At 31.8% G+C, this 15,213-nt stretch overlaps 1 protein-coding gene across 1 annotated transcript; it reads right to left on the reverse strand.

Moving 5' to 3' along the window:
- Positions 1 to 4,693: 4,693 nt before the first annotated feature.
- LOC132285204 (uncharacterized) lies at positions 4,694 to 9,308 on the reverse strand. The gene is made up of 4 exons (XM_059787375.1): positions 9,162 to 9,308; positions 8,897 to 9,059; positions 5,457 to 5,579; positions 4,694 to 5,107 (listed from the first exon to the last, which is right to left on the reverse strand). Exons 2-4 carry the CDS (start codon positions 9,048 to 9,050, stop codon positions 4,902 to 4,904), a joined length of 483 nt encoding a protein of 160 aa, XP_059643358.1. The 5' UTR covers positions 9,051 to 9,059; positions 9,162 to 9,308; the 3' UTR covers positions 4,694 to 4,901.
- Between the last annotated feature and the right edge of the window lie 5,905 nt (positions 9,309 to 15,213).

Below are 15,213 nucleotides of genomic sequence, written 5' to 3' on the forward strand. Positions count from 1 at the left end.
AGGAGGTGAGTGAAGGGCTGGGTTCAAAAAAGGCCAGAGAGCCATGGTCGCGTGGGACCCACAGCATCTGTATCTTTGTACAGCTGGCAATGTTTTATTGGCTGGTGCGGAATATGGAGTGTATATATATATATATATATATAGTCACGTGTCGAATGAAAAGGAAAGTGTTAAAAAAAAGTGTTACTAGTAAAAAAGAATGAAAAGGAAAGAAAAGGAAAGATTTCTAAATGTATGAGCTGTGAAACATCACTTTTATTGAACAGTCCGTGAATATTCAGAGCATTACCATTTCAGGCCTTTTGTCATTATTTTTAGTTTTTAATGCCATTATCTTTCAAATTTTCACTTATTAATCTACATTAATCTCATACATTTCAGTTTTGAGATTAATTTTGTCATCATATTTACTTAAATGATTCAAATATAGTGCAGATAAAGAAAAGTGAAATATACATTAGTTCATTCAAAATTTGAAAGAGATCATACTTTTAGATCATGTTATTTACTATTGTCTTGTAAAATGAAATGTATTTAAAATATTTTATTCAAGTTAAGTTTGTTCTTAAGAAAATTTTCAAAATTAATATCTATATAGGATTTATAAGAAGAATTTTAAAATGATTTGACACTTGTACTCCACTGAATTTTAATAAATTAATGGTCAATGTTGAAATATAAAAGTACTTTTTGAAATAATTCTATAACAATAGTGTTCTCTTGGAAAATAAATAAATGAAATGTAAAATTATAGAAGTCTCTGTGTGGGAAATCATTTTTATAAAATTAAGATATTTATGCAAAAAAAATTAGCACCATCATCACCATTGCATCTCCAACCATTGTCTATATATATTTTTTTTGTGTAACTCTGATGTGTGATGATGAATTTACACAAAAAATTTGAATTATTTAGACCTTTTGTGTAAAAATATATCTCCCAATAATAATCAATCATGTGTCATGCCAGGGCCCACATAATTTTTACAAACTTAATTAATATATGGTTGATTCTTTAATGGAATGAGAAAGATGGATGAAAAAGAAAATATGTTGATTTGGTCGTGTAAAAATATTGTGTATTTTATACAATCTTTTTATACATTGGTGATGTGGTAATGTAGGTTAACAGACTGTTGGAGATGAAATAAATTTACACATCATAAGTGGCAGTGTATATTTTATATAAAAGGGTATTACTCTCATTTGCTACATAAACTCACTTTTTTTTAATTTTTTTCTTTCTACTCCGTATTTAGTAATTTTTTAATTATATTTAACTTTTTAAAATAAATACTTTGCATATTATAGGAAGGACGATACTTGCCAACTAATCAGTAGGTAGGTGATCTCTCGATCAAATCACAAATACATATATAGTCAATTATTGCAAAATTAGGAAATTAATAAATAAGGAAAATAATTTTTTTAGAAATAAATTCACTTTATGTGTTTTCGTTATTTATTATTTTTTAGATTTTGTAATTACAGGTACATGTGTGATTGGACCACATCTTATCAGTAAAGATCCTGCCGATGAATAGACAAGTATTGCCATAATAGGAATTAGTACATAACCACCTTTCTCACTATCATTAAAGTATGCATTTTATAAATCAACCAACTTAACAACCATACAATCTTCAATGTCCATCTCTATCATTCCATTACTAGATTTATCCTTCATTCAATCCACATTCAAGTCTAGCATGTCAAATTTTATTAAATGGATAAATGTAACGGTATTAATTAGTATCATTTAAAAACACAAATTTGATTTAAAATGGAATAAAATTTTAAAAAAAATTATTTATTAAAACACTCAAAATTCAATGTACAAATTTGTCACGTAACATAGAATGCAATATGCAAATATATAGTTTTGATGTTCAATCCTAATTCGTGAGAACCACCTAGCTTATGTCTATAGATTGGCCTGAATTCTGACCTAAAAGGAATTATCTTTGCGCGCGCTCGCATATATATATATATATATATATATATATATATATATATATATGAAGGATTAGTGTGGGGGCAACAAAAATTAAATGAATACTATTTCTTTAATATACAATCATTCACTTGATCCTCCAAGTATAGTTTTTAGCATACAAATTATTCATTTGATAGTAACACGATTAATACCATTTCGAGATCAGTATTGATCACGAGGTTCGGTTCTAAATCGTGTCAGAATCTCACATCAACGAGTATCAAATCTAAGAACGATCATGATGTGAAGTCCAAGACTTATTTAACCTGATAAAATATAATTTTTAAATAAAAATTTAATTTAATTAAAATTTGAGTCACCAATATATATATATATGTATGGGTAAAACACAGTCACATCCCTTGATGTTTGGCAAAAAGACACTTAGAGGGAATTTACCTATTTTTTAGACAAAGACACCCCTTTACATGAAAATTTAACCAAATTACCTTTGACCATTTAGGAAACTTTTTTAACTTTACAATTTAATAAATTGGACCAATCTACCCTCATAAATAATTTGTGCATAAAACAAAAATAAAAAAAAACTTTGTATTGTATTTTTTATTTTAATTTTTATTTATTTATTTATTTACTTTATAAATGTCCCAACTTCTTAAAAATTTAGACGTCTAAAATGATTTTTTGATTCAATACAAATATTTCAAATAAATTATATTTTGTTATTACTTCTTTTCTTTTTCTTTTTTATTTTTAAATTAAGATACTTAATTCTTTAATCTAAAAAAATTAAACCAATCTCTTTTTCTTAAAAATAAAAAATATGGTACCAGTATAACTTTATGCATCTTAAATTATATATCAAATATTATGCATTTCCTAATATAAAAGAAAAAAAAGGTACTAGTATAACTTTATGCATGCCCTTTTTTTTATTATTATTATTTTTTTTATCCTCCTTTGTTTTATTGTTATTTTTTTCCCCTTTTATGTTGGGAAATGCATAATATTTGATATATAATTTAAGATGCATAAAGTTATATTGGTACCGTATTTTTTATTTTTAAGGAAAACAAATTGGTTTAATTTTTTTATATGAAAGAATTAAGCATCTTAATTTAATAATAAAAAATAAAAAGAAAAGAAGTAATAACAAAATATAATTTATTTGAAATATATGTATTGGATCAAAAAATCATTTTAGACGTCTATATTTTTAAGAAGTTGGAACATTTATAAAGTAAAAAGAGAAAAAGAAGAAGTGAACAATATAAAATCTTTTTTTTTGGTTACTTTTTTTTATTCATAAATTGTTCATGAGGGTAGATTAGTTTAATTTATTAAATTGTAAAGTTAAAAAAGTCTCCTAAATGGTCAAAGGGTAATTTGGTCAATTTATCATATAAAGGGGGTATCTTTGTTCATTTTTGAAGCTTCAGAGGTGTCTTTGTCTAAAAAATAAGTAAATTTCATTTAAGTGTTTTTTTATCAAATCACAGGAAGTGTGACTGTACTTTACTTATATATATATATATATATATATATATATATAAATGGTGGTAGTAAGCTAGAGAAATAGGGAGGGTCCACACGGATGATGCCCAGCATAATGTTTTGGGTGTGTCGGTCGAGTAAAGAGTGACAGTGACACATATTCACTCTCATTCAATAAAAGCCGTGTAACCGCGTAAGAATCTATTGTCGTCACATAGAAGATGCTTTACAATGTACATACAATTGGAATGCCAGACGAGAGAGGAGTGACCACTCGCTTTAGTTTCATGCATTGAACTCATCGATCAACCTCATCATCATCAAACTTAATTTAATCACGTCCTTGTCATAACATTACTCATAATTATGGGACGGTGTGTATATAATATATACATATAATTATATACTAACATATATATATATGTGTGTTTTTGTCCCTTCTATCTAAGGACGAGACATTCAACCGCAAATCAAGCGTGTACCAAATTTCCCAGTTTCTCTCCTTCATGTGACTTTGTTTGAACTTTGAACGAGTAGCTGTTTGGCTCATTGCCTCACTTGCAATGTTTGGATGGAATACCTAATCAGTCCATGAGCTGGTCCAAGTGTGGATCTTTCCCTGATTGACATATGACAGCGAATTCTTAAAGAAAAATAATTTTTATTAATTAAAGTAAGTAACTTGTCGAATAAAAGGATCAAAAGTGTCAGCCTTCGAAAAGATTATTAGGTCAACTTTTTTATAAGAATAATGATTCTTATAAGACCTAAGTGTTCAACCGAACACTTTAGATGCGTTATGGTCCCATGCACAATTGTGGGACTATAATGCATCCAATGGTTAATGCATTCTGCTAGGTCAAAGAGTTCGGTCGAACGAACATTACAGTAAAATCGCATAATTAAAATGTAACTTCGATATAAAAGTGCTGCATTCTTGAAGTAAAATTGTCAATTTTGAAGTGTTATGTTAGTGTTGCCTTGATTTGTAACATCATCATTGTAATGAGGATGCATATGAACCTGAATGATGATCCTGATACAGTTTTGACTCCATTTGTTATTTGACTATATAGTTCAAGTTTATAACATGAAGAGAAGTAATTCCAAACTTTGTTTTCTTTTCCTTTCCTGCATATTTTGCTAACTTACAAAGCCTGAATGCTTAACAAATAAAGTATTTTTTTGGCCTTGTGAACAACAAATGAACCCTCTATAAAATACAAGAATTCAAAACTGCTCTTGGCTAAAGAGATCAACATCAAATGAGTTTAACTTATCATAAACATGAAAAAGAAATGGTCAATAACTACCAACTGCAGTTGTCGGCACTTTCAGAACCTAAAAAATTGGGTGGTGCACATTGATACAAAAATGAAGTCCAAGACTAAAGAGAACAATAATCAACGACAACCCAGCAGGACCTCGTTCTGAATTGTTATATCTTCGTTTAAGGTTGAGTGATGAACTTGGTAAGAACGTGGCAGTCTGGCGGGGTAATTCTTTTGTAGTAGTTATGGATGGTCTCTGTGATGTCGAACCCAAACTTCTTATAAAAATTGATTGCATCTTCATTGTTTGTCTGAACATGCAAGTAGATCTCCGAAATGCTCTGCTTGTAACAAAGGTCAAGAACATGATTTAACAGCTTTGTACCTGCACAATTAAAATCCATATCAACCAAAACGTTACAAAATTTCTCCTCCTCCAATTATTTTTGTCGCTCCTTCACCTAAATTCTGGTCCAATATCCACCATAAATGCAGCTACCAATTTGACACTGATCTACCTACACTCAATATTTCCTTGACAGCTCATGAAACTAAATTTAGACCATAGTGGGAGGCAAGTTAAACAGAGGCATGTTGATATACTTTTTAACACCTTCCATTGATTAATGTTCTTACCAAACATGGTCTCCCTACTTGGGACTGACATTTAAAAGGCAGCTTTTCAGGTTCCCCAAACAAGAGACACAGCATGAAGAACTTAATAAATTACTTACCAATACCTAGCCCACGATACGGCGCCAGAACACCCAATGTCATGATGTAAGCATGGACAGCCCCGCCTTCCTTCTTCTCAAGTCGGCATGCAATTGCACCAACACAAATATCACTGTAGTATGCTGATAAAGGGGGGACAAAAGTGAGCTTGAGAAAAAATCACAATCACTGGACTGGACTTGGACAAGGGTATGGCACTCCAACAAAAAAATGGGGTGTTGGATGTGGCAAATCCCCCAGGTCCTGAGACATAAAACATAGCTTTACATGTGTCTGTAAATGTGCTCCATAAAATGCTTATTCATCTATTCGTCCATAAAGCAAGGTTGCTCAAATCAGAAACTTAAGTTAAAATTTGAAGAAGAGGAAGGGAGGAGGGAAAGTAATTGAAATAATTCGATTATAGATTGTAAGAATTAAATGAGAAACATATACCTAATAATACTTGTTCATCTCAACGATTTGCAAAACTACATTATAGCCAGCTGAAATTTATGAGAAAAAGAATGTGTAGAAAAACTAAGACTAGCATTTGGAGAACACAAGGTTCCACAAGTCCACCATATAATATATTTTTTTAACACATTACTCCGCACCAAGATGAAAAATATAAAAGGAGAAGAAGAAAAACCATTAGCATGAAATATATTTAATATAACATATCGTTAACATACAAAATTAGGTGTAAATAGTAAGATGAGAAATGTTTATGTTGTTAACCATCACTCATCGTGCACTAATGACCAAACATGCATGAAAATATTTAATTTTACAAGAGAAAAATGATCTTTAAATATTCAGTCATGAAGAGGGCTCTAACCCAGCCTATGACAAAAGGAGCAAATGGTTGTCTGGATAAGAGATTTATATTCTAAAGAGAACTTTAGTATGAGAAAGAGAGAGAGAGTCAGCTAGCCTAAAGAAAAAGTTAGTCCCTTTTCTATAACTGATACATATCATAGCAAAATAACTAGTAAAAAGGAAAAAGGAAAGAAATCAACATCGAATAATCACATGGCCTAAAACAGTCATCAAAGAAGTCGACTAGTTTGAAGCAGACAGTCCTTTTGGTCCATCCTTTGTTGCAGATCAAAAGAGAAGAAACTTTCGCCATAATTGTTCTACTAAGGACATTAATTTGATTTTGGTCTTCAATTTATACTCTTATTTAGGCCACAGACCCTAAGGTCCCTAACTTATTAAAGAGGTCATAACATTCACTTCACAAAGATTGTGCTACAGAGTCTAGCATAATGCAATCCACACACCATGTGTTTTGGAGCATCAAGGTGCCTCATGTAATAAAGAAAATATTGACCCCATATACATGAAGGACGTCTGATATGTGGTACAAATATTTCGTGAAAAAAAAAAACGACTTCTAAGTAATTTGAAAGGAAAGAGGTGGAAAAGATTGCAAGGGCCTTAATCGAAGGAGATATGCATGTCTTGTGTCTCAGTGAAAAACTTGCGGTTAGGGGAAATGTTCCAATCAAAATTGATCAGATTAAGGAACTCATCAGAAGAAGATTGGCATAATATCACACAAAATCTTCCTCTAATGAATCAAAATGAACTGCCATTGATCAACATAGAAATAAGAGTAGACGGAACACTAATAGAAATAAGAGTAGATGGAACACAAATCAGGATTCATCTTTTCAACCTTTCTTCCAAACCATCTCTGACAAATAAATACAGAGGTACCAATAAGCATACAACACGCATTCTCTACACCAAATTTACAATTGAGTCCCAATAAGCATACAACATGCATTCTCCACACCAATTTACAAATAATTCCAGTAAGCTTGCAATCTTGCCTGAATTCAAACAATCATTTACAATGAAAACCACATATAAAATTTGCCTCCCAACCCAATGCAAACATTGTGCTTCAGTGGAGATCACCTCTCCAAGCTCCAATCTTCAGACATTTGAAACATACATTGGTCCAAAGTAAGCACACAATACTTACCTTTATTAGTAAGTTCTTTTACATTGCTATATTTCTTTGTTTAATAAAAACCTATAAGTAACTAAAATAATTACCTCTTGTAGGGAAAAAATTAAAATTTTAATTGGCCATTTAATAGACCTCTAAGTCTCATGTCAAAAGCAATGAATTCAATCCAATAAAAAACAAAAAATAAAAGATTACAAATTACAAATTGTATACAGATATTCGGGCTAAGAAAGTAATTTACACATGCCTTTATCAAGAATCACATGCATAAACTTTAAACCACTGCAAGTCTGTATGAACAATCCCATTCTCATTACATCCATCTAAATAATCTAGAATTTCACCTTTAATCTTCATGACTTTGAATAGATAATCAACTCATTGGCAAGGAGGGAGTTCACTGAAAATCAAGAGGGAATAAACAGGGAATATTAATCCCACGGATTATTACCAGAGCGAGATCACACCGGGGAAAATAAGGAGGAAAAGAAATTAAATGAAAGCCACCAAAAGGTCCAAAACTACAACCCCCACTACAAGTTCATTGCTGGTTTCTAATCATTCATACAATCTATTAGACACTTAAAGCAGCATTTTCTAATGCATAAAACCCAAAGCCTTGAATCTGCAAAAAGATTTCAGTAATTACATAACAAGAGGACCTTGTACATCTAACGCAAAAACAAGAAGAAGATGAAGTTAATGAACTACAGCTAGTTATGTGAGTTTGCTGAAGATGGGGGTTTGATATACCATTTATTGTTGTCACAGTAGAGAAAAGCTAACAGAAAAGGTAAATTACAAACCCTCCGTTACAAATCAGTGGGTCAACTAGATCTCAAGAAACTAAACACACACACACTCAAACCCACCAAACACAAGGCAATAATAAGCAAAACCCAGAAGATGAGTCAAAGTATTAAACATATCCAAGCTGAGTTCGACAAAAACAACAACATTGGCACAACATTAACAGTGATGGCTTTCCAAATCAGACTTCTAATTATTCAAAGCAAAACTATAAAACATCAACTACTAAAATGTGTGAGATTCAATTTTATTTAAAACACATGGGTACATGGAATGCAAGAACAAGCAACATTTTTCAGTCCACAGAATCCAAAATCGTAGAATCTAGAAAAGCTACCACAAACAAGAATAGAGATGACTAAATAAGGTTAAAACAAAAGAAGTGCATAAAATGAAACAATAAGCAAAACCCAGGAGACAATTCGGACCTAGCTTTGTGAACTAAGCATTGTCTTAGACAAAAAAAACAACTAAATAAATCGAAAGAAAAGCACAAACACTTTATTACTACAAATGGGTCAGCTCAAATCCTCTAAAACAAACTACCAAACCAATTAACCAAAACCCTAGAATTCACAAAAGAAGGTACACCAATCACAGATTGTTACGATTCCAAACAATAAATTACACAAGAAAAAGCGAAACCCAGAAATAAAATCATACCTAGCTTTGTGAATTCGCCGGAAGCGAGAGCATCGGCGTATAATTTCTCGTTGTAACGAACAGGGAAAATGGAAACGTTGAGCTTCTTGAGTTGCATCAAGTTCTTATCACTCAATCCCTCCAATGAGATTGATACTTCACGACCAGCCCCCATTCTCTCTCTCTACAAACACAAAAGCAATCGATGAGACCCAAAAAAGAATATGTAAAATAAAGTGTGTGCAGATAAAAACAGAGAGGTAGAGAGAGATTCAAAATCTCTTACAGAAAAGGGCGCGAGCTATGGCTTGTGCAGAAGACTCCGGGAAGAGAAGGTTCGCGGCGTCGTAATGTGCTAAAGCTTTGAATAAGAGAGAATGTGTTCTATACGGAAAGATATGGTGTCGTTTCGATTGTATCATCAAACTTTCTAATTTTCTATGCATATCGAATTTGTCCAAGTAATAAAAGGAAAACCTTCGAATTAAAACATTTATGTAGGAGTACTTGGTAATTAACTCTCTATTAAAAGAGGCTGATCCCATTGATAAAGTAAAACTCGATGATGTATAAATGACTAAATGTAATTGTCTATAAATATTGGGACTTTTTAATTTGACTTATTATAACTTTAAATTTGTCCTTTCATTTATTTATTTTTTTTAAAAAATAACAAAACTTAGTCTCATAAATGGTGATAAAAATTTCATCTTTAGTTTGTTTCGATGTATATATATATATATTTTTAGGTAAAATATATTTTTATTTTTATTTTTTCGATGTTTGACAAATGTCTACATCGTGATTAAAGTTGAGTTCATTGGGCGTTGTAAAAAATTGATGAATAAATTATTTTTATTAAATTTTAATATTTTTTTTCTTTTGTAAATATTTTACGACAATCAAACATCGAAAAATAAAAAAATAAAAATTTTAGATCCAAACAAAAATGAGCCTTAGTAATATAACAACTAAAAAAAAAAGGGTTGTAAGAGTAGATTACATGTAGCCAAACATGACCAACGTGTCATTTCCATTTTTACCATCTACTTTCATCAATTAGTACTCCATTCGTCCAAAAATACTTATATATCTTTTTATTATGAGATGTCTAAAAAAAAATATTTCTCATTCCAAAATTAGATATACTATTTTTTAGGGTGTAGTGCAAAAAACCCTCCTTATAGTTTCAAAAGTTTGCAAATAACAACCTTCATGTTTAAATAACACCCATGTAGTATATAGAGTGTGCAAACAAGGGCCAAGTGTCAAATTGTAATTAACAGAAAGGTAAAAAGACGAAAATACCCACTACTTTACTGAAGTAAAATAAAATAAAATAAAAATTTATTAAAAGGTGAAATTACTGAAAGGATAAATAGAAAATGTTATTATTTTGATTTCCTTTACGAGCCCCTAACCATATGTTTGCAATTAACGACCTATTAGGATATTATTTTAAACCACAACTAACCTTAATGGCATCATCCGCATCAATGAAGCAGAATAAATCACCTTCAATATAGAAAGAACATTAACAAAAAAATAAATAAATAAATTAATTAAATTTAACGTTATCTAGTAACATAATACATTTTTTTTTTTTTTAGCCACATGTTGGCTTAAACTTTTATTGTTAATGCTTTTAAGTTTCTGGTAGAATGCTTATTATGTTAATTATGTAAAGAATAATGAGACTACTAATGTGTTTAAATCCTGCTTATAAGTAGATTCTATTATGGGTCGTTCAAAAGTCGTGTTAGAAGGTTAGACCGCTTTTGCCTTAAATTGCTCCATAGGTCGTTGTTTCCAGTAAACCGTTGACAGACGAGTAATAGGGCCTCTCTTAAGCAGCACGACGACCGAATAGTAACTTATTGTTCATTACATAATATTATAATGATTATTCTATACAGATCTTAAGTATTAACAATATTTAATAATCATATTAAACCCATCTTCCAGTATGGTCGAACAGAATTCACAGGATTCTGAATTTATTAAGAATTCAGAGTTAATTGAATTTACTGATATTCAGAATAAACTGAACAAATGGACTATTCCACTAGTAAATGCAAGCAGCATTTACAAAATCGGGATGCTCAATATCGCTGATCTATGGGCAGTTAAAACCATGGAGCAGACGATGCAATTGAGTAACAAGGACATAATAATTAAATTATTGTCTTCAAGAGATCTTTAGAGATACATGAAGAAATACAAGTATATCCATATAGGTTTAATCCAAATTGCTTTTAAACCTTTAACCTTACTTGGTATGGATGCTTGTATTCAAGCAACACTTGAGGATGCTAGGTGTTTGGACTTTCACCCTTCTTTGATGGGTGCACTGGAAACCAGTCTATGTCATGGACCGGTTTGCTTTGATGTATATCCTAGTCTGAATCTATCTTTGACGGATAGAAACATATACGAAGCAGCTAGTCTTCGTGTACAGACTCATGGGTATAATTCTTTACCTGGATCGGAGGTGATAAGTGTAATTTATCGCATCCATTATAAGGTACTTGATACCTATTGTCCCAAAGTCATTCGCAAAGACTCTAAAGGAGTAATAGCGATATGGGATACAAACATGTTCACTTCGAATGTTGCCACAAAAAGGATGATTCCTTGGAGTGAAATAACATTTCCTGACCATTGGACAATTCCTAATGCAGTTCCTACAAAACCTATTCTTAATAGGAACTTGGACTGTGTTATCCAGGATCATAATGGTGATGTTTTTCTTAATTTTAGAAGATCTTTAGAACTACCCAGATCTACATCATCTCAAGGAATTAATGTTCCTTATAAAGTTTCCTACCCTCCTTCCCGTAATTCTGTTTCAGGAATGTCTAAGTACAAAGATGAATTCACAGAGGCTGATCTACTCAAGCTGAAGGGAATACAGCAATCACAGAATAAAATTCCACAGGCTGTTTATGAACCAACACCAAAGAATACATCACGTTAGGAATTTGGAATAGAATTCAGTCCCACACCATCAAAGTTGGGTGTTGAAGACAAAACTGAAGACAGAAGTGACGAAAGAGAAGAATATTAGTTTTAATGGATTTTACACTTGATAGAAAAGCCATTAATGCTGAATTTCAATAGGAGAAATATCAAGAGTTTAGAAATTGGTATTTTAAAACTTTTGATAAAGAACAATTGCAGTTTTATGAAACACAGTTTTATGAGTATCTTCAAGAAAAACAAATGGTTATACCTTTTGTTTCTTGGTTCTGTCTAACATATCATTCCATTATGAATTTAAATATTTTGGATGATTTTCTGAAAACATGGACCACTAAAACTAATAAAGTTATTCACTCGGTCCATCCCCCCACTAAAGCTCTACTTTTGAAAACCACAGATCAAGATACTGGTTCCAAAGTACAGACTAAGGCTTATAGCCAACCAGCTTCCTATCTTCCAAACATTGATAAAGAAACTAGCTTTATTGTAAAGGAAGATATTTATAAAGTATACCGACAGAATAATTATACTAATGTCTGTATGCAAACGATAGGGTCCCAATTAGGAAGGATTGAGACAAGTGTAGACATGGTATTAAATATTCTTAATACTAAGACCATCTCTGTCAAACCTTCCCCAGAAGCTCCCTTATCAAAAGCTCTTGTTCAACCTACTATTGAGGTTTTAGGTTTCAAGTTGTCTCATCAGAAAAAGATTGAGGAATTTCTACAGCTCTTTACTCAAAAATTTAAGGACTCAAAATCCAAACTTTGTCTCATTCTGAATCTGAAACTGTTTCTGAAAATGAATTTTCTCCTCATATTGAGGATTTTCAGGCTGTTTTTTCAGTCTCAACTATGCCTGATTTCAATAGAATTGTCTATGATAAAAATATCCACTCCAATACAGCCCCTACTCCGATTAGATATTACTATTCTAGACCAACCCCTCAAGATATCTTGTATAAAGAAGATTATTTTCATACTCAGAAATCTTTCCATGGAAAAACTATTTATGAATGGAACATCGATGGTAAATCTGACTATCAGATTTATGAGGTTATACATCAAATGTTAATGTACAGTCAAGTCTGTAAACTCAGCCAGAACAATGATCTAACAATTGCCAAATTTATTGTTGCTAGTTTTACAGGCATCCTTAAAGGATGGTGGGATAATGTTCTTACTGACATTCAGAAAACAGAGATATTTTCAGCAGTCAAAATTGTCAAGGATGAAAATACTCAACAAGAAGGCCCAGCGACTGATGCAGTTTACACTCTCATCACCACAATCATTCAACATTTCGTTGGCCCCGAAGGAGCTAACAGTAAAAGGAGTAGAGAGTTGTTACAGAATCTAAGATGTCCATCTTTAACTCATTTCCGGTGGTATAAAGATGTCTTCTTAGCCAAGGTTTTACAGTTTTGTGATGCAAATTATTGACATTGGAAAGCAAAATTTGTGGATAGTCTCCCTACCTTTTTTGATGAACGAATCAAAAAGAAATTAAGGGATATGAATAATGGAATCTTTATCCCTTACAGGAACTATACCTATGGTGGATTAGTCAACATCATAATCCAAGAAGGTTTAGCTCTCTGTAATGATCTGAAGTTACAGTCTCAGTTAAAACAACAGAGATTAACAGGGAAAAAGGAAGTAGGTGAATTTTGTGATCAATTTGCCTATCAGACTCCTTTATCTTATCCTAAAGTTAGGAAAAGCATAAGGCTGACAAGCCTTATAAAAAGAAATATTCCCAAAGGAAATATTAACAAAAGGTTGATAATTCAAAGCAGTACACTAAGCCCAAAAGGAAAACCTATCCAAAAGCAAAGGGTAAAGGAAAACCCAAAACGGAGGCTAAGTGTTTCAAATGTGGACGGATAGGCTACTATGCCAATAAGTGCAGGACTAAGGAGAAACTTAACAGTCTTCCAATCAGTGAAGAGTTAAAACTCCAATTAAGCAAATTATTGCTTAATACTAGTTCTTTTGAAAATAGATCTTCTGATTCCGAGGACATACTCATGGAATTACAATTCTCATCTTCCTCTGAAGAAGAAAATAGTAATCCAGAATGTTCTTGTCACCAGAAAAATGACTATTACAAGGCTATTGTTGAAATAAATGGGCTCAGTTTAAATGTCTTAACTGCCCATCAGCAATCCTTATTGGATCTTATAGATCAAGTCCAAGATCCTCAGATTAAAATGAAGATCTTTGAAATAGGTTATGTTATTGTACAGCCTCAAGAAGATAATGATAACCCAGACTTTCTAAGATCTGAGAATCATTATAGCATAAAAGAAGTTCTCAACAGATTAAAACATCAAAGCCAGAATTCTCGTCCTGCTAATCTTCCAGATTTAAGGATGGAGGTTAACAATTTAAAAGCTGAAATTCGCCAATTAAAGATCCATCAAACCAGTATGGATTTAGAAATTAAGCTTTTAAAGGATAAGGCAAATCATGCTACAGAATCTTCTTCTTCACAGATTGAAGTACCTAAAGATAAAGATTATCTTAATCTTTTGAATCAGGTCACTTACCAAAAATGGTATATATCCATTAACTTGGTAATCAATCAGGAATATACTATCACTAATGCTGTTGCTTTGGTTGATAGTGGTGCAGACATGAACTGTATTCAAGAAGGATTGGTCCCTACTCAATATTTTGAGAAAACCACTCAAGGTCTCACCAGTGCAAGTGGTGGTAAGATGCAGATTAAATATAAACTTAATCACGTTTTTATCTGTAAACAAGGTATTTGTCTACCATCTACCTTTTTACTTATTAAAAACATGGCACAACAGGTTATTTTGGGTACTCCCTCTTTAGCCTTGATTATGCCAATTGAGAAAATTGATTCTCATAGAATATGCTCAACTCTACAGGGTCAGTCAATCACTTTTTGAGTTTTTGACCAAACCTGTGAATAAGAATATTAATGCTCTTAAAGATAGTATTATCTTTAAGGAAAATCAACTGAATTATTTGCAAAAGGGAATCTCTTCCTTAGCAATTAATCAAAGATTGGTACATCCCATTGAGCAACAGAAAATTGAGTCAATACGACAAAGTTTTCTAAAGGATATCTGCAGTGATGTTCCTAATGCTTTTTGGGACAGAAAGAAGCATATTGTTTCTTTGCCTTATGAAAAAGGATTTACCGATCTTATGATCCCTTCTAAAGCTAGTCCCAGCCATATGAAGGCTGACTACTTGGAACTTTGCAAAACTGAAATTAGCTCTTTAATGGAAAAGAAGCTAGTTACAGCAAGTTACTCCCCATGGAGTTGTAGAGCTTTTTATGTTAATAAAAACTCTGAAAAAGAATGAGGAGTTCCT

This window comes from Cornus florida, unplaced genomic scaffold (assembly GCF_030987335.1).
Source record: "Cornus florida cultivar Cherokee Brave unplaced genomic scaffold, ASM3098733v1 CherokeeBrave_3.0.0_Hap2_Chr11, whole genome shotgun sequence".
NCBI lineage: Eukaryota > Viridiplantae > Streptophyta > Magnoliopsida > Cornales > Cornaceae > Cornus > Cornus florida.